Source organism: Prionailurus bengalensis, chromosome A3 (genome assembly GCF_016509475.1).
Source record: "Prionailurus bengalensis isolate Pbe53 chromosome A3, Fcat_Pben_1.1_paternal_pri, whole genome shotgun sequence".
NCBI lineage: Eukaryota > Metazoa > Chordata > Mammalia > Carnivora > Felidae > Prionailurus > Prionailurus bengalensis.
This window is the reverse complement of record NC_057354.1, coordinates 13,601,312-13,620,048: the sequence shown is the minus strand read 5'-3', so window position 1 is coordinate 13,620,048 and position 18,737 is coordinate 13,601,312. Positions and strand designations below refer to the sequence as shown.

General features: G+C 60.2%; 1 protein-coding gene across 2 annotated transcripts in view; it reads right to left on the bottom strand.

Moving 5' to 3' along the window:
* The window catches only part of SULF2 (sulfatase 2), a 122,482-nt gene that overhangs the window by 4,721 nt on the left and 99,024 nt on the right, over positions 1 to 18,737 (bottom strand). For both annotated transcript variants that reach the window (XM_043553743.1, XM_043553744.1), the window contains exons 6-15: positions 17,842 to 17,992; positions 16,414 to 16,589; positions 12,739 to 12,867; positions 11,711 to 11,767; positions 11,087 to 11,216; positions 9,524 to 9,716; positions 1,821 to 2,049; positions 1,603 to 1,699; positions 1,127 to 1,221; positions 113 to 172 (exon numbers count right to left, since the gene is read on the bottom strand). In XM_043553743.1, the coding sequence (XP_043409678.1) occupies positions 113 to 172; positions 1,127 to 1,221; positions 1,603 to 1,699; positions 1,821 to 2,049; positions 9,524 to 9,716; positions 11,087 to 11,216; positions 11,711 to 11,767; positions 12,739 to 12,867; positions 16,414 to 16,589; positions 17,842 to 17,992 (1,317 nt within the window). The remainder of the gene's footprint in view (positions 1 to 112; positions 173 to 1,126; positions 1,222 to 1,602; positions 1,700 to 1,820; positions 2,050 to 9,523; positions 9,717 to 11,086; positions 11,217 to 11,710; positions 11,768 to 12,738; positions 12,868 to 16,413; positions 16,590 to 17,841; positions 17,993 to 18,737) is intronic.

Below are 18,737 nucleotides of genomic sequence, written 5' to 3'. Positions count from 1 at the left end.
GAGAGCCACTCTGGGAGTCCCGCCTCTTCCAGGGCTGTGCTGACCTCCCAGGAAGGGCCAGGACCTCTTCTGTTCGCTTTATTAGCTCCCCTGAGCCTTAAACCGCCCTTACCTGAAAGGATGCAGACTGGAGCCTTTGTGCTTGAGGCGGCCTTTGTGCTGGGTGTGGTAACTGTAACAGACCAGGGCAACTCGTGTGTGTGTGTGTGTGTGTGTGTGTGTGTGTGCGCGCGCGCGCACGCGCGTGCAAACCGCGGTGCCCTGGGATCCCCGTCCCACTTTCTGGGGGCAGTGCTGGGGTGGGAATCATCCCTAGCGCGGCAGCTCCCTGGCTGGCTGGCTCCTTTCTGCAGATGCCAGCTGGGGCCCTGGCTGAAGGCCGCAGGCCAGGCTTGGAAGGTCAGGGTGGGTGTCAGTCAGCGGGGACTGGAAGCTGCGCCTGGCTCCCCATGGCTTCAGCCTTATCATCTCCAGGTTGGGGCCCCCCCCCCCAGGCCCGCGCCCACCTCTTGCTGGCTCAGGGCCAGCCCCAGGGGAACCCGTGTTTTGCAAGCCTCTTCCGGAAGGTGGCAGAGACTGCGGATGTGCCGTGTGGCGCCGGCGCCACCGGCCACCTGTGGCGATTTCAATTGAAATAAGACCCCAAGCTCAGTTCCTCGGTTATACTGGCCACGTTTCAAGAGCTCAACAGCCACGTGTGGTTGGTGGCTGCCCTAGCGGACAGCACAGATGCAGCCCAGCCCATCATCACAGCAGTTGTGCTGGACGGTGACCCCCCCCCCGGGCTGGGTTTCCCCCAGCTGGCACTGGGCACCTCAGGCCACGGGACTGTTCGGGAAGGGCAGTGGGCGGAGTCTCCTTCCCCTCCCTGAAGCCGGCCCCACACAGCGAGCGCGCTCCTCCGACCACAGCGCCTACGCCTGGCGTCTGGCTGGCCACCTGAGGGCGGTGGTCTCGGCCCAGGGGACGACGGGCACCTGAATTATTACTGATTTTTCCCCTTGCTCTGAGGGAGGAGATAGGGATCTAAAGATAATGCGAGGAGTCACAGAGGAGAGGCTGTGTGTCCCCAGGAGGGGTCCTGCAGGAGCACTAGGGGCCTTCCCGGGGTCTCTTTGCTACTCACCTGATTTTGTGACAGTCACATTCTTCTGGCCGCTTTTTCTTCAGGTGGCCTCGGACTTCCCTCAGGTTCTTAATTTTGTTCTGCAGGGTTTCGATCTGGGGCAGAGAGCAGGCAAGGGGGCCGTGAAACTCGGGGGGGCTGGGTGAGCAGGGACGGCCTGGTGGGGTCCCCGGCCACCGCCTGCACTTGTGGCTGCTGAGGGGTCCTTGGTCCCTTCCACCTGCTGAAGTGACCAGGCTCCCGAGAGCTGGCTGAGCCGGGAGGACCTGTCTCCCCCCAGGGCTGGCGGAAGGGCTGAGGGTCGTGTGAGCATCTTTAAAGCAAGAAGGGGGGTGAGGTGAGCACGCTGCCCCCTCCCCGATGGTTCTGGGGAAGGGTCGCTCCCGGGGCCCGGCCTCGCTGCCTCCCGGATGTGGCCGGTGGCCCTGCCGAGCTCATGGTGGTGAGAAGGTGCCCCCTGCCCAGACCCCCCTCACCTCGTGGTCAATGTGCAGCTTGTGGTCTTTCCAGGCCTGCAGGGACTGGTACAGGCCCAGGTCGCACTGGACCGTGTCATTCTCGAGGATGTAGCACCTGCCCGGGAGAAGGGGTCACGTGTGCCACTGAGGGGGCCGAGCCAGGGGCCCGAGGTGGGGGCGTCCCTGCCAAGGCCCCTCCTGCCCCCCCCCCCCCCGCCTTCCGCCTGGACTCTCACCGGTGTGTGACTTTAATGGGGTTGGGGGCCGAGTAGTCCGGGAGGCCCCCCGTGCCGCTGAAGTCTCCGGGGTCCTTGTCGTCCGGATCCTCAGGGGCCCCCGGCCAGTGCCGCTTGGTAAGGTTGCGGGACTGGGGTGCGTCGTCCAGGCCTCTGTGGTGCACCCCGCCATCCGCCTCGATGGCCACTGAGCGGACGGAGCGGTTCCGTGCGTAGCCGGTCTTGTACTCTGTGGGCGTCAGTGGGTGGCTGGGTGAGGGGGGCTGGGCAGGCTGGCTGAGCTCCCTGGGCCGTGGACTATTGATCCGGAGGCTTGGAAAGGACCCCCGTGGGTTCAGTTGGGGAAACAAGGCTCGGGGCTAAGGAGGAAGAGGCTTGGGACAGTCCCCAGAAAGAGCTGAGCGTGGAGACACACGGCCTATCCGTGTGATGGGATGTTTGGCGACAGAGGAACACAGCCGTGATGCAAACTACCGCGTGGGTGGGTGTCATGCTCCGCGAACACGGCCACATGTGCGGGGTCCCGTGTCGTGTGGGCCTATTTGTTTGGAATGTCCAGAGTAGGTGAAGACATAGGCACCCAGAGCAAGTTAATGGCTGCCGTGGGATGGGGGGCAAGGCAGTAATGGGGTTCCCTTTCTGGGTGTTGGAACTGGATCGAGGCAGTGATACGCCACCCTGTAAACGCTTCTGAGTCGTAGACTTTAACTTTGTAGACTTTACCAATTTTACAAACTTTTAAAACAACGGTAGTCTTTAAGTTTGTAAAAATGGTAAATTTTCCGGTGTGTGAACTTTACCTCAATTAAAAAAAAAAAAAAAAGAAATGAAAAGACAGGATGTGGATATGAAATCATTCAATGAGGAGACTGAATCGGTTACTCAGAAACTTCCCAATGAAGAGAAGTCCAGGGCCAGATGGCTTCACTGGTGACTTCTACCAAACATTTCAAGAAGAATTAATACCAGCCTTTCTCAAACTCTTCTAAGAAACCGAGGAGGAGGGAACACGTCCAAACTCATTTCACAGGCCACCATGACTCTGACACCAAAAACGGGCAAGGATGCCACAAGACAGGAGAATTTCAGGCCAGTTTCCCTCACGGACACAGATGCAGAACCTCTCAGCAAAAATATTAGCAAGCCGAATTCAATACTACATGGAAAGGATCATACACCGTGATAAAGTGGCCTATTACTCCCAGGATGCGAGGATGTTTCACCATCTGCCAATCAAGCCATGTGATACACTGCATTTAACAGAATGAGGGAGGAAAATCGTGTGATCATCTCAGTCGGTGCAGGAAAAGCATTTGACAAAACTCACCAGCCATTTAGGATAAAAAACTGATAAGGAGGAGGTTACCGGCCAAAATGTACAAAAACTTATACAACTCCATAACAAAAAACCAAAAACAATCTGATCAGAAAACGGACAGAGGACCTCAACTGACGTTTTTTCCCAAGAAGACGTCCCGATGGCCAACAGGTGCCTAAAAAGGTTCTCGCCATCAGGGAAACGCAAGTCAAAACCACAAGGAGATACCGCTCTACACCTGTTTGAATGGCTATCAGGAAAAAGACCAGAAATAACAAGTATGGCGAGGATGTGGAGAAAAGGGAACCCTCGTGCACTGTCGGGGGGAATGTAAGTCGGTGCAGTCGCTGTGGAGCACAGTATGGGGAGTCCTCAAAAACTAAAAGCAGAACTGCCATACGATCCAGCAATTCTGAGAGCTTTCTCGGAAGAAAACGAAAACACTAACACAGGAGATCAGTGCCCTCCCCTTTGCTGCATACTGTTTACAACGGCCGAGACACGGAAACAGCCTGGGTCCGTTGATGGACGAACGGTACAGAAAACGTGGAGTGTGTGTGTGTGTGCGCGCACACGCGTGTGCACGACGGAATACTATTCAGCCATAAAAAAGGATCAAAATTTGCCATTTGCGACGACATGGACGGACCTCGTGAGGTATTATGCTAAGTGAAACAAGTCAGAGAAAGACAAATACCACCTGATCTCACTTCTACGTGGAATCTAAAAATAAACCCCAAACAAGAAAAGCACGAGCTCAAAGATACACAGAACAGACTGTGAGGGGGCGTGGGGTCAGGAGTGGGCAAAATGGGTTAAGGGGGTCAAAAGGTACAAACTTCCCGTTATAAAACAAGTAGGTCCTGGGGATGTACCCTGCGGGAAAGCTGCTAAGAGAGCAGATCTTCAAAGTTTTCATCACAAGAAAAAAGTTTTTGTAACTGCACGATGGCTATTAGCTACTTACAGTCATTTTGCGACGGAGGCAAATATCGAATCGTTATGCTTCATACCCCACACTAACACGATGTTCTACGTCAACTACACCTCAAGAAGAAACAGAGACGCTAAAGAAACCCCATTAATTGGAATCGGAAAAGAAAAAAGCTGGGTGGCGGTCTCCTGGATAGAAGAGGGAGCAGCGTAGGGAGGTTTCTCAGCTTTTCTTAGCTTCTCTGTTTGGCCAGCAGTGAGCCGGATGCTGTCCCCAGCCAGGCAGCGACATGGGGTTCCGCGGCATCTTTCCATGTTCTAAGTCAACGACTGAAAACTGAGGGTGTGTGGGCTAAAGCCAGAGCCTGGATTTCTCGCATCTTCTATATATTAAAAGACAAAATTATTTTTTGAGAGTGAGTGAGCGAGCGCATGTAGGGGAGAGGGGCAGAGGAAGAGAGAGAGAGAATCTTAAGCAGACTCCGTGCTCAGTACTGAGCCCGATGTGGGGCTTGATCCCAGGACCTTGGGGTCATGACCTGAGCCAAAACCAAGAGTCAGACACTCAACTGATGGAGCCACCCAGGTGCCCCTAAAAGACAAAGTCGATCACGTTGCTAATACTTGAGAAAAACGGGGGTGGTGGTCATGCAGGAGTGCAGATTTCCAGCTTCTGAAGAGAAAACCACAAAGAAGTGCCTGCCTGCATGGCGCCCACAGACCTGCACGGTAGGCCCAGGCAGGAGCTGAGGCCGCCCCTTTAGACGGGCGGTCTCCTCTCCGTCCCTCAGGTCTGGCTCTGTCACGCCTCACGACTGTGACCCCACTGGTCTAAACGCACATCTTTTTGGAGAAGGCCTGGAGCTCTGCACGGCCCGGGTCTCTGCTGGGTTCCCCAAATGGCCACCAGGTGGCGCCCAAGGCACAAGAACTGGGCTGGAGGCGGGCGGCGGTGGCCTCCAAGAACCCAGGATGGGACTCCCTCTCCAGGGGGCCCAGGGGCCCTGGGCTCCAGGATCTGCTCCTGCTGTCCCCACCCTTGGGGCAGATGTTTCTATCTTTCAGTTCTCAGACTCCTTCTATCAGAATCACCTGGGCCAGGGCATCTGGAGGCCCAGATCCAGGAGAGGCATCTCTCAGCACAACCTTGGGCCTTTTCTGGCCCCAGGCAGCCCTCTCCGTGGCCTTTTCCTCCCTGGGTTAAGTCTCCCTGAGGCCACGATACCTCGGCCCCTGATGCACAAAATCTGAACCGGTGTCCCTGTGGGAGGTCACGCCTGACAGACACACACCGGGTCCTTTCTGCCCCTTTTGTCTTGCTTGTGCAGGAATCAAGTGCTTTGTATCTTCCCACCTCCAGCCCCAGCCAGAAACCCAAAGATCCCCACGCTGTGGCCTAAGGGCCGAGTCTGGCCCTCTGCCCGGGTCTGTAAATAAGCTACCGAGCCCATGGCTCTTTCCTGGCTCCAGAGGCAGGACTGAGAGGTCGACAGGGACACTGTTCAGCCTGCAAAGCCTCAAATATTTGCTCTCTGGTTCTTTACGGACAAGGCTGCCGGCCCCTATGTGAACCTTTGCCTGGACTTGAAGCCACGCCGCTCGCTCTCCTGGTCTCCCTAGCGGTCCTTGTTTCCATGCTCCCACAGGGGCCCCTCCCCCCAACCCCGTGTGCTGGGCACGGAGGGGCCTGGTAACCCCGTGGTCGAGGGCATCGGCTCTGGAATCTGACCGTCGGGTGCCGGTGCTGAGCAAATGCGTGCCCGCGGACAATGTGGCTAACTCCTGAGCAGCTGTGTTCCCACGACCGTCCCACGACGGTTCCCACGACAGGGCTGTGTTGCAGGGTGACGCGAACAGAATCGGTAACTTTCTCAGCACCAGGAAGCTGGCATCGAGCGGCCGCTCTGTGGTCCGGGGACCCCGCAGCTGTGCCATCCTCGTCCAAGGTCGCAAGCCGGGCCCATCTGTCTCCCTGGGGCTCTCCGGGGCTGGGACCCACAGAGCCTTCGTGCTCCCTCTTCCCGGGCCTAGAGCCTCAACCTCTTACTTCTCCCCGCTGAGCTCTTACACGCCCACCAACCGCCCGCCCTCTCCCTCCTGGTCACGTCACTCTTTTCACTTCCTCCACGAATCTTTCACCGACGGAAGTGGTCTTCCCGGACCTCGTCTCCTCCATGAGGCCCGATCAGCATCTCATCCGGCCGCTGGCACGTGATAGGGCTGCAGATTCGCCGGGAGCCTAAGCGAACGCCCGCCCGCCGCCTGGGCCCATTGCCAGCGGCCTGCCCTCCGCCCCATTCTGGGCTGGCTGGCTCCGCCTGGCTTCCTCCCACCACAGCTGGCATGTCCGTGGACCAAGGCGCGCTGGGGTCCGAGCTGCTCCAAACTGGGGCTTCTCAGCCTCACAACTGCTGACGTTTTGAGGCCAGGAGAGACTGTCCTGTGTGTTGCAGGGGGCTTGGCAGCATCCCCGGGGTCTACCCCCAGGGGCATCCCCCCATCATCACACAGCTGTGACAGCCACAAGAATGTCTCCATATTGGGGGCCAAACTGCCGGGAGGCTGAGAAGCCTGCTCCGGGCCGGCTGCTCAGAAGGGGTCAGGAGATGCCTTTGCTGGAGGCACCGGCAGGAGGAAGAATGTGGGGCCAGGGGATGAGGCTCAGGCCCCCAAATTGGCCGTGTGACCCGGGCTTTCCTGTCCATCCCAAGGAGGGTCACCTGCCTCGGTCCCCAGGTTGCCGCGAGGTACACCCGAGACAGGACTTGGACGTTACGCCGAACTCGCGTGGGAACCTGGGCTGACTTGAGTCTCGGCTGTCTGGGTGCATTTTCTTTCCCCCGAGCATTAACGGGGGGGGGGGGAGGGGGGCGGTGCGGGGGAAGCTTAACTGAGTCCCAGCTTCTCATATTGTTTAAAGATCATGGGGGCGCCTGGGTGGCTCAGTCGGTTAGGCGACCGACTTCGGCTCAGGTCACGATCTCCCGGTCTGTGAGTTCGAGCCCCCCGGTCGGGCTCTGTGCCAACAGCTCGGAGCCTGGAGCCTGCTTTGTACTGTGTCTCCCTCTCTCTCTGCCCCTCCCCCACGCATGCTGTCTCCCTCTCTCATAAACAAATAAACTTAAAAATTAAAAAGAAAAAAAAGATCGTGCCCCGGGCCGTGGGCCAAAGCGAGGAGACGTCGGCTGCGTAATTCAATCTGGAAGCCAGTCGTCTTGTTCGACTGCAAAAGATTAACTCGGCAGCTACGAAGCAGCCTGTGGGGCCACGTGACGGGAGGCCATCAGGGGAAGCGCTGTTGGAGGCAGGAGCATGGAGGCAGCCCCCTGCTTCGCTTCGAGGGCGTCCTCTGCCGAGGCTCGGCGGGGGGGAGGGGGCTGTGGGGACCACCGAACCCCCCGCCTCTAACTGGCAACACGGGAGCACCATTCAGCCTTGAAAAAGGAAGGGAGGGGGCGCCTGGGTGGCTCAGTCGGTTGAGCGTCCGACTTCAGCTCAGGTCACGATCTCGCGTTCCTCGAGTTCGAGCCCCGCATCGGGCTCTGGGCTGATGGCTCAGAGCCTGGAGCCTGCTTCCAATTCTGTGTCTCCCTCTCTCTCTGCCCCTCCCCCATTCATGCTGTGTCTCTCTCTGTCTCAAAAATAAATAAATGTTAAAAAAAAAATTTTTTTTTAAATAAAAAAAAAAAAGAAAAAGGAAGGGAGTTCTGACCCAGGCTATACCCTGGATGAGCCCTGAGGACGTCGTGCCGAGTGAAAAGAGACAGTCTCGGGAGGACACGGCATGTTCCGCGTACACGAGGTCCCTAGTGCAGTCGGACGCACAGAGATGGAAAGGCCAAGCGAGGTGGCCGGGGCAGGGGAGCGGGGAGGGACAGTTACAGTTTCATGGGGACAGAGTTTCGGTCCGGCAAGGTGAGGCAGAGCTCTGGGGGGTGGATGGGGGTGACGGTCGCACACCCACGTTGTGCGCTTAGAAATGGTCAGAATGAAAAACTTTATGTGTGTTTTGCCCCAGAAAACACACCGACACAAAACACCTCAGAACTGCAACCTAAGTAGCTTGGCTGTCCTTGGGTCGGGGGGCCAGAGGAGTGGGTGGCGTGGGAAACGGCCCAGCTCTGGAGGGGACACTTCTGGCCAGAGACCCAGGCCTCTGAGCACGTTCAAGGCACAGGGGCGTTCTTTCAAGGGGGAGCTGAACCTCGGAATGGGGCCGTGACTGGCCCCCAGAGTGACGGGAGTTTTGCAGGAGGATCCAAGGGGACCCACTTTCCCTGCTCGTTGTCCTTCCTCGGCCCCTGCTGGGAGCGAGCCATGAAGTCTGAGACGGCTCTTTCCGTTGGGATGGGGGCTCTTCCCCACTCGTCCACACTACAGTCGACTCTCATTATTGGAGGCTGTTCTATGAGGTCACCTGAACCCTGAATTGGCCGATACCGCAGCACTGCTCCCAAGGGGAAACGGGGTTAGGTTCCCGCCGGCCTCCGGTCGCGACATTTTGTCCACTCTCGGCCCAGAGTCTTGTTCTACGCGTGTTCCCGTTTGTGCGGTTTCTTTACCACCGAACTCAAGGCCAACAGCACGGAATCTCGTGCCTGCAGGAAGCTCATCTAACCCCCGTGTCTTCTCCTAGGGGTGCTGCTCGGCCTTCCCGTACTTACGAACCACGTGGCACTTCGGCACCAGGCTTGGGGGCCGCGGCGACTCGTGAAGCCGCCAAGCAAAAGCACCAAGTGCAAGGACCGTGGCGCTAAATGCACGGGCGAAGGGCTTGCCTGCAGCACGAGAGCTGAAGCCCGAGTCCTCCTCGGCTGGGAGCGTGCATGCCGGGGGGACTCAAAAAGTTCTGCCGCCCCACACGTGCCGTGAACGCCCGAGAAAGCACCCTGCGTACTGATTTGGGGGGCTACGAGTGAATCTGAGACATGGGATCCACAAGTAATGGGGACTGAGTGTATCAGGCGCTCTCCCTCCAAGTCCCGTCCGGGTCCGGAGCCCGACCTCTGCTTCCTTCCCCGCTGCCGTCCGGTCCCAGCACCACAGCCTCTCGCCAGGTCTCCGCTCGGTCTCCTGACGGGCCTCCTGCTCCAGCCCCCCCCCCCCCCCCCCCGCCCCGTCCCCTCACGTGGCCCGAGCCCCCATCCCAACGGCTGCCGGAGGAACCCTTGAAAACACAAATCTGATCCCGGCTCTTCCGCTCAAAACCATCCCGTGGCTTCTCGTCTCAGAGGAAGGGCTCTGTGGGGCCCCTCTCCCGCCACCCTCTCCCCTGCTTCAGCTCCTGCTCTCGGCACGCTACCAAATGGCCTTCCCCCTTTAGTCTCGCCCCGGAGGGCCGCCGGGCACTGGCACCCGTGTCTGTGGGGCCGGGTGAACGCACGGACGGGGCTCCCCAGGCACGATCGCGCCCCCCCCTGCCCCGCTCCGCCCCCGGGGCCGCCACACTTACTCTTCTTGAAGAACTTCTTCCTGCGCCCGGCCAGGCTGAGCTTGTAGTCGCTGCCGGCACAGAGGCAGGCGTCGCCACCCTGCCCGTAGTACTTGGGCACCAGGTTGGAGAGGGCCCTGCCCCCCGGCCGCGCGGGGGCCTTGCACCTGTGCAGCTTCAGCTTCCCCGACGCGTCCTCCACGCACTGCCACTTCTGCGAGACACGGCGAGGGCCTCAGGCTCCGCGGCCGCGACCGCCCCGGAGACGTCCCGCTCCCCGCCGCCCTCGCTGGGGCCCCGGGACCGCCGCTGGCTGCTCGGTGCCCCACAGACACACGTCTGTCGTGGGGGGAGCCCAGTAGGGGCACCAGGGCCGACGCTTGGTGGCTGAGCACGAGCCCCAGTCACAGGGAGGCCCCCCAGGGGAGGCACCGGGCTGGCGAGAGGGGGTGGCTGCTGAGGCTGGGGTCCGGGAGGCCCCGGAGCGGTAGCTGGGGCTCCGGACTGATGCCTCCCCCAGCTGGTCCAGGGCCCAGCCCCCACCCCCAGCGCTCTCTTCCTTTGGGGTAAAGCAGCGCGCCCTGATCATCTGTTCTGAAGATGCTCATGCCTGCCGCTGCCCTGGGACCGCCCGACCTCCCGTCTGGGCGGGGGACAGATGTGCAAAGGGGGGGGAATGTGCCAACACTCCGGGGGGACAAGGGCCCTTGGTTCAGCAGCTCACTCCTTGTGGCTCGGAACTGAAATTGGAGCCCTTCTGGGATGTCCCCAGCACGCAGCTCCGGGAGGCCAGGGGTTTCAGCTGGGGGCATTCAGGGCCATGGCTCCAGGGCCTGGATCAGCGCTCGGCCATGAAGGGACCGGCATAACCCAGAGCTCTGGTCCCGAGGCACAGACTGGCTTCCGCAGCATGGGGAGGGGTCTGGGGCTTACGAGCAAACGGGGTGGGGACACGGCCACGGGGATGGGCCCCATTCTGCGTCTGGCGATAAGAGGGAGCCGCCCCCGCTTGTGAGAAATGCACCCAGCCCGGCCTCGGCCTTGGAAGGCCACAGCCTATGGTGAGCAATGGGATCCAAAGGCCCTGGTTTTACTTGTACTTATGGGCGCAGTGGGCGCACATCTCCAGGCCTGAGTTACTGCGGGGGGGGGGGGGGGGGGCTCAAAGTACCAGCCGGCAGACTGAGGCAGGGACACACGCCCCACACCCCTTGAGCTGGGCCGCCCTGCCTGCTTCCCAGTTCCTCGGCCCTCCCCTCCCCTCCCCTCCCCAGCTCCCCCGGCCGTCTAGGCCTCAGAAAAGCCAAGTTCAGACTCTTCCAACATCACTCACAGCCCCTGCTATCTCTAAATACTATTTGGTTGTAATTTTCTTAATCTTTCCCTTGCAATCAACTCACTTTTTAAAAACCTTTATTTATTTAAAAAGGCAATTTCCTATTGCTCCTATAAATGAAAAGCCGGCCTCACTGGCTCTGTGGGCCCGAGGAGGAGGCCCCGGCCTGGGCTGCAGCGCGGAGGGCCGGCCCCTGGGAGGGACGACGGAGGGCAGGAGCCCCCAGGGCACCAGCCACACGGCCTCACCTGTCCCAGCTGCTCGCACGCGGTCTGGTACTCGGCCCGCTGACACAGGTCTTTCACGCGCTGGTATTTGGGCAGGAAGTTCTCCTCCTGAGCATCCACCTTGTCGTTGTCCCTCTTGTGAAGCAGTTTGCTGTGGGGCAGAGAGCGGGACACGCGGCTGGCCGCTGCGCTCGGAAGGAGCCTGTGCCCGCCCGGGGGGCAGACCCCACGCAGCCCGTGTGACGTCACCACGGAGGGTGCAGGGACTGTTACGAGGCTTAAGTAATGGGAATTTGCCAAGAAGCCTCCCAAGTTGCAGGAGAGTCGGCAACACGTGAGAAAACGTTCGGAGCATCGCACGGGCAGGAGCACAGGTCTGAAGGGTCCATGTGGCCTCCAGACTCAAATTCCGTACGAGGCCCGGGGACAGCGAATGGGCTTCCTCCGTGTCTCGGGGGCCGTGGACACGTATCTGAGCAGGGATAGTAAGAGCTGTGGTCTCTCTCCTGCCCCGGCAGTGAGATCTTCGATGCCACGGGTACAGGGGGCAGGGACGCTGCCAGGAGCTTCCCGGGACGGGCAGGTGGGGGGGCCCTCAAATGCCCTGGGCGGGGGGCAGGGGGGCCTCCGGGACCTGGCACTTACCCTCTCTCCACCAGGAAGGAGTCCCGCCAGACCCTCACCTTCTTCTTCAAGTGAAACCTGGAGGCAAAAAAGCCCACTTTCACCTTCCCATCGACGTGGGGGCCTCCCACGTCCCCCCATCTCCGAGAAGCAGGGATAGTTGGGGTGCGTGGGCCCAGCTGGGTGCAGGAGGGGCCTGGGTGCTCACACCCCACACTGAGCTGAGCTACATCTCCCCCGGAGCGGAGATATGGGTCTGAGGGCCCCCCCGGGGCAGAAGTGGCCGGGGGGGGGGGGGCGCTAAGCTTGTCAGGTCTTGGGGGGGATTTCTTCTTTGATAGTTGGGCGGTGAATTTGAGTGTGGGTTTCATGCAATCTCACTCTATTGCCACGTCCCAGGGAGAGGCTCGGGTTGCCGGAAGAAGGTTCCATCCTGCCCCCGACTCCCAGGGGTCCCGGCTCCCAAGCCAGTGCCCCAACTGCTGCCCCAAATGTGCCCATTTTACACCCGTACAGCTCAGAACACCTCACAAAGGGAGGAGGCTCAGTGGAGGTGGTCCCCCGAGAGAGCAGGGGACGGCACCCCGCACGGCTGGAGCTGCTGAGCTGCCTTCGGGCGCAAGCAGGGGGCTTCCGCCGCCGTCAGCACTCTGGGGCCGTCAACCCCGAGGGCAGTCACGGTGCCGGCCACCAGATGTCGCCATGACCACGCCGGTGGCCGCGTCCTCCTTTCCCGTCCCCACCAGTCCCCGCTCACCTTCCCACCGGACTGGTTTTTGTTCTTGTTCACGTCACTGTTCCCCGTTCTGCCTCCGGGACACCTGGGGACGTGTTCCCATCGTCCCACCGGGCACTGAAACCTTCGAGCTCGGGGAAGAGGCGTCAGAGCCTCTGACCGGGAGACCTCGACGCCCAGACTTGCAGAGAGACCTCTAGCCAGTCGCTTGCTCTCTCTGGGGTCCGGTTTCCAACCCGGCAGAACGGGATGTTAGTAACGCCTGCCTCACTGGGTTCTTGTGACGATCTAAAGGGCAAGTCCCCCTCCTCACCGATTCACCGGCCGTTCCATGTCCAGCAGCTTGAGAATGGACTTTCCATCCATATCCGAGGGGATGTCCAGACCTGCAATGTCCAGGATGGTGGGGGCCAGGTCGATGTTGAGGACGATGTGGGGGTTCCTGAGGGAGGCGGGGAGAACAGGACTCGGCCACCCGGGCAGTGGTGCCCCAGCCTCGCTTGGGGGAAGGGCGGCTGGAGGGACGGAGGTCGCCCGTGGCTCACGCCCCGAGGGTGGGGAAGCAGTGGTCTCCTCACTCGCCCGCACCCCAGCCCTCCGGGCCCCCTTCTGCGGCCCCAATTCAGCCGGGCCCCACCTTCTGCGCACTCCACACTTTCCGCCGGGTACCCGGATTAACGGGCCTCCACTTGGCTACTTCGGCTGGCAGTGCCCTCCCTGCCTCCCACCGCCTGAACAAAGGACACCCGCCTTTAGGGGCCGCTCTAGACCCTGGTCCTGCCCCCAGACCTGTCTCCAAAACCTCTCTGAGGCAAACACTGGCCCTTTGCTATTCTTGGCCAGGCAGGTGTCTGGCCTCAGGACCTTTGCTCTTGCTGTTCCCTCTGCTGGAATGTTCTTCCTCCAGATGCCAGGGTAGCACTTGCCCCCAACCCCTGAGTTCTTTGTTCAGCAATTACCAAGGCAGCCCGGGCCAGACCCCGTGATCCCTGCCCTCCGGTGGTCACACCTCTGCGCGATCCCCTCCCCTCAAGGGTGGGCCAAACCAATGGCAAGGGCGATGACGCGTCCCAGCGTGGCTATGTTACCCGACGTACGGCTTCATCCTGCCGGCTGTCCCTCCGCTGTCTACTTGTCTCCCCTGGCCGTCTCTGAAGGTCACCCACCCCCAGCGAGGACGCCTGGCAAACATTCTGGGAGGCGGGCTGTGTGACGTCAGGTCCGCGGCTTGCACCTGAACAACCTCGTCAAGTGGGGAAGCCGGTCCTTCCCTAGTCAAACTTCCAGCCCTGTCTTGCTTTCAGCCTCAGCGGACGACCAGGCTGGGCCCAGACTTGTGACCCGCAGACACGGCGAGACGGGACGCGTGCGTTCTTTTCACTCGCCGAGTTTGTAATGACTTGTTATCGCGTCGTAGATTAATACCAGGTCCTTCCTGAGGACCCCTCCCGGCGCTCCTGTCCCTTCCCTGAGGCCTATATATTTTAGTCATTCATCTGGCTGACTGTCTAGTCCCCAATTAGAACCTAACTGGAAGACAGACCCTTTATCCGTCTTGCTCCCTTCTGTATCCCGAGCACTTCTGCACTTAGGATACACAGTAGGTGCTCAATAAGTGTTCACTTAGTGACTTTTGTTATGTATCTCTGCCAGACATCTGTCACCTCTCCCGTCTCCTGTTTCTACCTGGTGGTGTGCCCGGCGTGGTGGTAAGTGATTTCAGGGATGTGCCCAACACAGGGGTTGGCCCCTGTCGCATGAATGACGACCATGTGGGAGCACTTTCCATCAAGGCGGCCGGGGGTCCCGACCCCATCCCCTGGGGCTGAGGGGCAGGGTCGGGGTCCTAGGGTTTCAGCTGCCTTTGCCCCTTCCTCCGGAGCCCAGCACCTTGTGAACCCCGGACAGGTAGCCAGGTGCGGGGTGCGGCCGCCTGGTGGGAGGGCTGGGAGGCCAGAGTAAAGCCTGACGACGTAACCTGTAGGCAGGGGGAGCTGGGGAAGACTGCTGGGCAAGCAGGCGCCACGTCGAATGTTGGCAACGAGCAGCTGAGTTGGCCTGAGGCGTGTCCAGCAGTCTTGCTCCCCAGGACTGGGGTGGGACGGGGACGACCGCTTTCCCTATGTCCCTCCTGGTGGTGACAGTGCCCCGCCCCATTCAGATTCCACTACCTGATGTCTTTGGCCTGGTCACTCGAGGTTTTCTATCACCCTGGCTACGGTGATTGGTTCAGGGATGGACACGTGACCCATGTCAGGCTGGTGAGAGTCACCTTAAGGCTTCTGCTCAAATCACTGTTTGGTTTCCTACACTGGATGGCTGAAAGCCATGGTGAGTCTGCCACCATGAGGGAAAAGCCTGCCTGAGAATGGAGTCAATTCAAAGGAAGCTGGCTGAGGGATGGAAAATGAAAGCTTCCTGACATTATTGTGTGACTGCTGGATCCAGCCATGCCTGAAGCCAATAGAGCCTTGGACTTTCCAGTTACTTTAGTTCCTGCATTCTTTTTTTTTAAGTTTATTTATTTATGTATTTGAGAGAGAGAGAGAGAGAGAGAGAGAGAGAGAGAGAGAGAGAGAGAGAGAATGAGTGGGGAAGGGGCAGAGAGAGAGAGAGAGAGAGAGAGAGAGAATCCCAAGCAGGTTCCGCGCTGTCAGCACAGAGCCCGACACAGGGCTCAAACCCACGAACTGTGAGGTCATGACCTGAGCCACAATCAAGCATTGGATGCTCAACTGAGCCACCCAGGCACCCCCAGTTCCTGTATTTCCTTTATCTTATTATTACGTTTTGGTCTTATCTGGTTTCTGCGTACAGCCAGAGGTGTCCCAGCCTCTGGCCCCAAGCCTGACATTAGCACTTTCTCTCGTCCACATGGGGTATGGTTTTGGGTCCTATCAACCAGATCGGAGACTCTGAAGCTGACCAAACCCGTAATGTCAATGCCCGTAGAGTCTTTAGTGGGTCAAATTCTTTCTATGTACAGGGGTGGCTCAAGGTTTCAGAGACGCAGGAACAGAGAGGCTGCGGGGCTTGAAATCCCAGCGCCTTCTCTGATGTGTCACGTGACCTCGGGCAACCTCACCTCCCCGTGCCTCAGTAGACAGGGGACAGTAACATCCACCCCACGGGGCTGTTGGGATGCTTCAGAATAAGGACTGGACAGCACACCTGTTGTCCTAACTCTCCTTCCAGGTGGGGACCCTGGGAGCCAAAGGCGGAGAGGAATGTGTTGAGGCAGGCAGGCAAAGAGCCAGGAGCCTTGCCTTGAACCCACACACCCACCTTCTGGAGCTGTCACCAAGCTTTCCTCCCAAGGGATGGAAGTCAGGCCAGATAAGCGCCTGAAGGGCAATTTATCCGCATTTCAAAGAAACCATCTGAGCTGGTCTCCAACAGCTGCTGCTGCGGTTACCTGCCTTTCTAGAGCTCCCTGCCCCAGATGCGGCAGTTTCCTGCCAGAATGTGTCACCTCCAAGGTCAGCCCAAGGAGAGCGCCGGCTGAGGGCCCACAGGGTCCTGGAGGAAGGACGGGAGGGAGACCGGTTCCCTCTGTGCTGTGGCCAACACCCCCCGACGGGGGCGGCAGGGTCCCTCCCTGAGAGCCACCCCAAGGGTCACCAGGCCCCACAGAAGTCAAGGTGGCCTTCCCGCACGCTGGCGCAGCACACGCAGCCCGGCCCCGATTCCCTGGCGCTCTGCCCGCCACAGACCATCTGTTTTCACAGGTGCTAACGGCCCCCGGTCTCTCCTTCCCCAGCAGAGGGGTATAAAATGTGCCGGAACCCACCCCGGGTGACATAATCACCGTTTCTCTTGGCACTGAGAGGCTCGCCTGCCCAAATAAAGTGCCGCCCGAGGGAGTGGCTTGGGGCTAAGCGGTTGGGCGACCTGCTGCTTGCCCACCTGGTGGGGGGCGGGGGGGGGGGCGATGGAGGCGCCGGAGGTCTCCCTGGAGGAGAGGGGCCCTGGGGCGTGATGCACTCACAGCGAGCCGGCCTCCACGTTGGGGCCCCTCACGTAGAACGGGACCCTGATGTCAAACTCGTACGGCATGGACTTGCCCTTCACCAGGCCGAACTGGCCGATGTGGTAGCCGTGGTCCGCGGTATACATGATGTACGTGTTGTCCAGCTCGCCCGTCTCAACCAGCATGTTGTAAATCTGAAACGCGGACGGGCCGGTGAGGGGCGCAGGGAAGGGGTGCGGACGCCCTGCCGCCCGGGCCCTCTCGGGGGGCGGAGAGGTGCCTGTGCTCTCGGGCCGTCCCTCCCTGCGCCTCGCTGCTCAGCGGGGGTCCCCGGGAAGGACACGTTCATAACCGCAGCCTCCCCACCTCCTGTCACTTGCTGCCCCCCCCCCCCCCCCCCCCCCCCCCCCGCTTCTTCACAGTGCTTCTCCCATCTTGTCTGCATGGTTGTGGCTCGTCTGTCCCCCGAATTAGAATGTGAGCGCCATCAGGACAGGGACTATGGTCACCTTGTTCTCTGCTGTATCCCACGGCACTGGCCATTTGGCCAATGCTGCTGAACGAACGAACGAATGAACGAACGAGTGACGCCGGGCCGTGGCCCGGGCCAGGTGCCGGTGATGCTCGGCAAGCCTGTCCCACGGAACCTTCCGCAGCGTCGGGACCTGTGCTGTCCAACATGGCGACCACCAGTCACGCGTGTCTACTGAGCCCCTGCCCCGCGGCCGGTGCGACTAGGGAGCTGGACTTTAAACCGTCCTGAGTTCGATTACATTTAAATAGCCACGGACAAATAAAAAAAAACATCTCTACGCAGCGGAATATTACTCAGCCGTGAAAAGAAAGGAAGTGCGCATACGGGCTGCCACACGCACGGATCCACCTCGAAGACGTGATGCCGAGCGGAACAAGCCAGCCACCGACGACCACGCAGCGTGGGATTCGACTCACGGGAAACATTCGGAAGACGCAAATCCACCCTAAGTTAGCGGTGGCCTACGCACCAAGGGTGAGGGGGTCCCGGGGGATGACGGCGAAGGGCCGCGGGGCTTCTCGCCGGGGTAACAGAAACCTTCTGGAATTGACCGTGGCGGGCACACGGCTCCGCCGACGTATCAGGACGGCTGAGCTGTACACTTGGAGTGAATTGTAGGGGACGTGCGTTGTATCTCAACTAAGCTGCTCAAGAACGTGAGCTGCCGCGTCACGCGGCTGCCGCAGCAAACAGAACAGATCCCGCGCCGGAGTTTCACGGAGGCAGGGGCGTGCGTCGGGGCGGCTCAGGCCATCTCCCCGGGCCTGCAGCCCTGCCCGCTCCTCCCGCCCCCGTTTCCGCTCCTCCCGCCCCCGTTTCCGCTCCTGTCCAGCCAGGCCGGAAGCCGGGCGAGGACGGGGAGGCTCCGGGGCCTGCACGGTGGCCGCGGGCTCAGAGGGGGCGGGGCCTACCGTCTCCATGGAGTCGTCCACGGACATGAGGGTCTGTAGGCGCTTTCGCTGCAGCATGTTGGTGAACTCCATGTGGATGGGCTTCATGGGCCCCGTGTAGCGCATGATCCAGTGCTTGTCCGGGTTGGGCGCGTAGTTGTAGCTCGGTGTGCTGGGGGGGGAGGGGGGGGGAGGGGGTCAAACGTACAGCCAGGTCAGGCGGGCGTGGGGCCCACCAGCATCCCCCGGGGCCCCCAGACCCCCTGCCTCGGCTGAGCAGTCTCCTGCGCCACGCGTGCGCCCGTCCGGGGAAGCCGTGACGCGTCACGGGCTCCGCTAAACCTCCGTCGGTGTTTCTCCAGCGGGTGCGGTGCCCGTGGGCGGGCCGGGGGGGGGTCACCCAGTGTTAAGTGACCCAGGGCCACACGGTGAGAACGGCAGCGTCTCCCGGTCGGGCCCTGCCAGCCCTCCCGCTACATCAGGGCCAAAGTCACAGGCGAGCGCGAGTCCTCTCACAGCTCCCCGGAATTCACGCGGCTCTTTTTTTTCAGCAGGGGAGAAGCTCACGCCCAGAGCCTCCGGCAGGCCAGGCCCCCCACTCAAATTTCTCAGCCTTGCGTTGATTTTTCAGTTACCCGGGGCAACTGCCGAGCTATGGCGATTAAGGCACGACTAGGGAATTTCCTCTTGCAATAGATTGGGGTTTAAAAAAAAAAAGAAAAGAAAAGAAAAAGGAAGTTGGCTACAACGTTAGGTCGAGAATAGTCATGCGTGTACGGGGCCCCTGGACGTACATGTGTCACAATTATTCTTCCCGTTCGCTCTCTTCTCTCATTTACTGAAGAGGAAACAGAGGGTCAGAGGAGTTCGGGGCCCTGCCCACAGCCTCCCTGAGCAGGCGGTGGAGCCAGGGGACT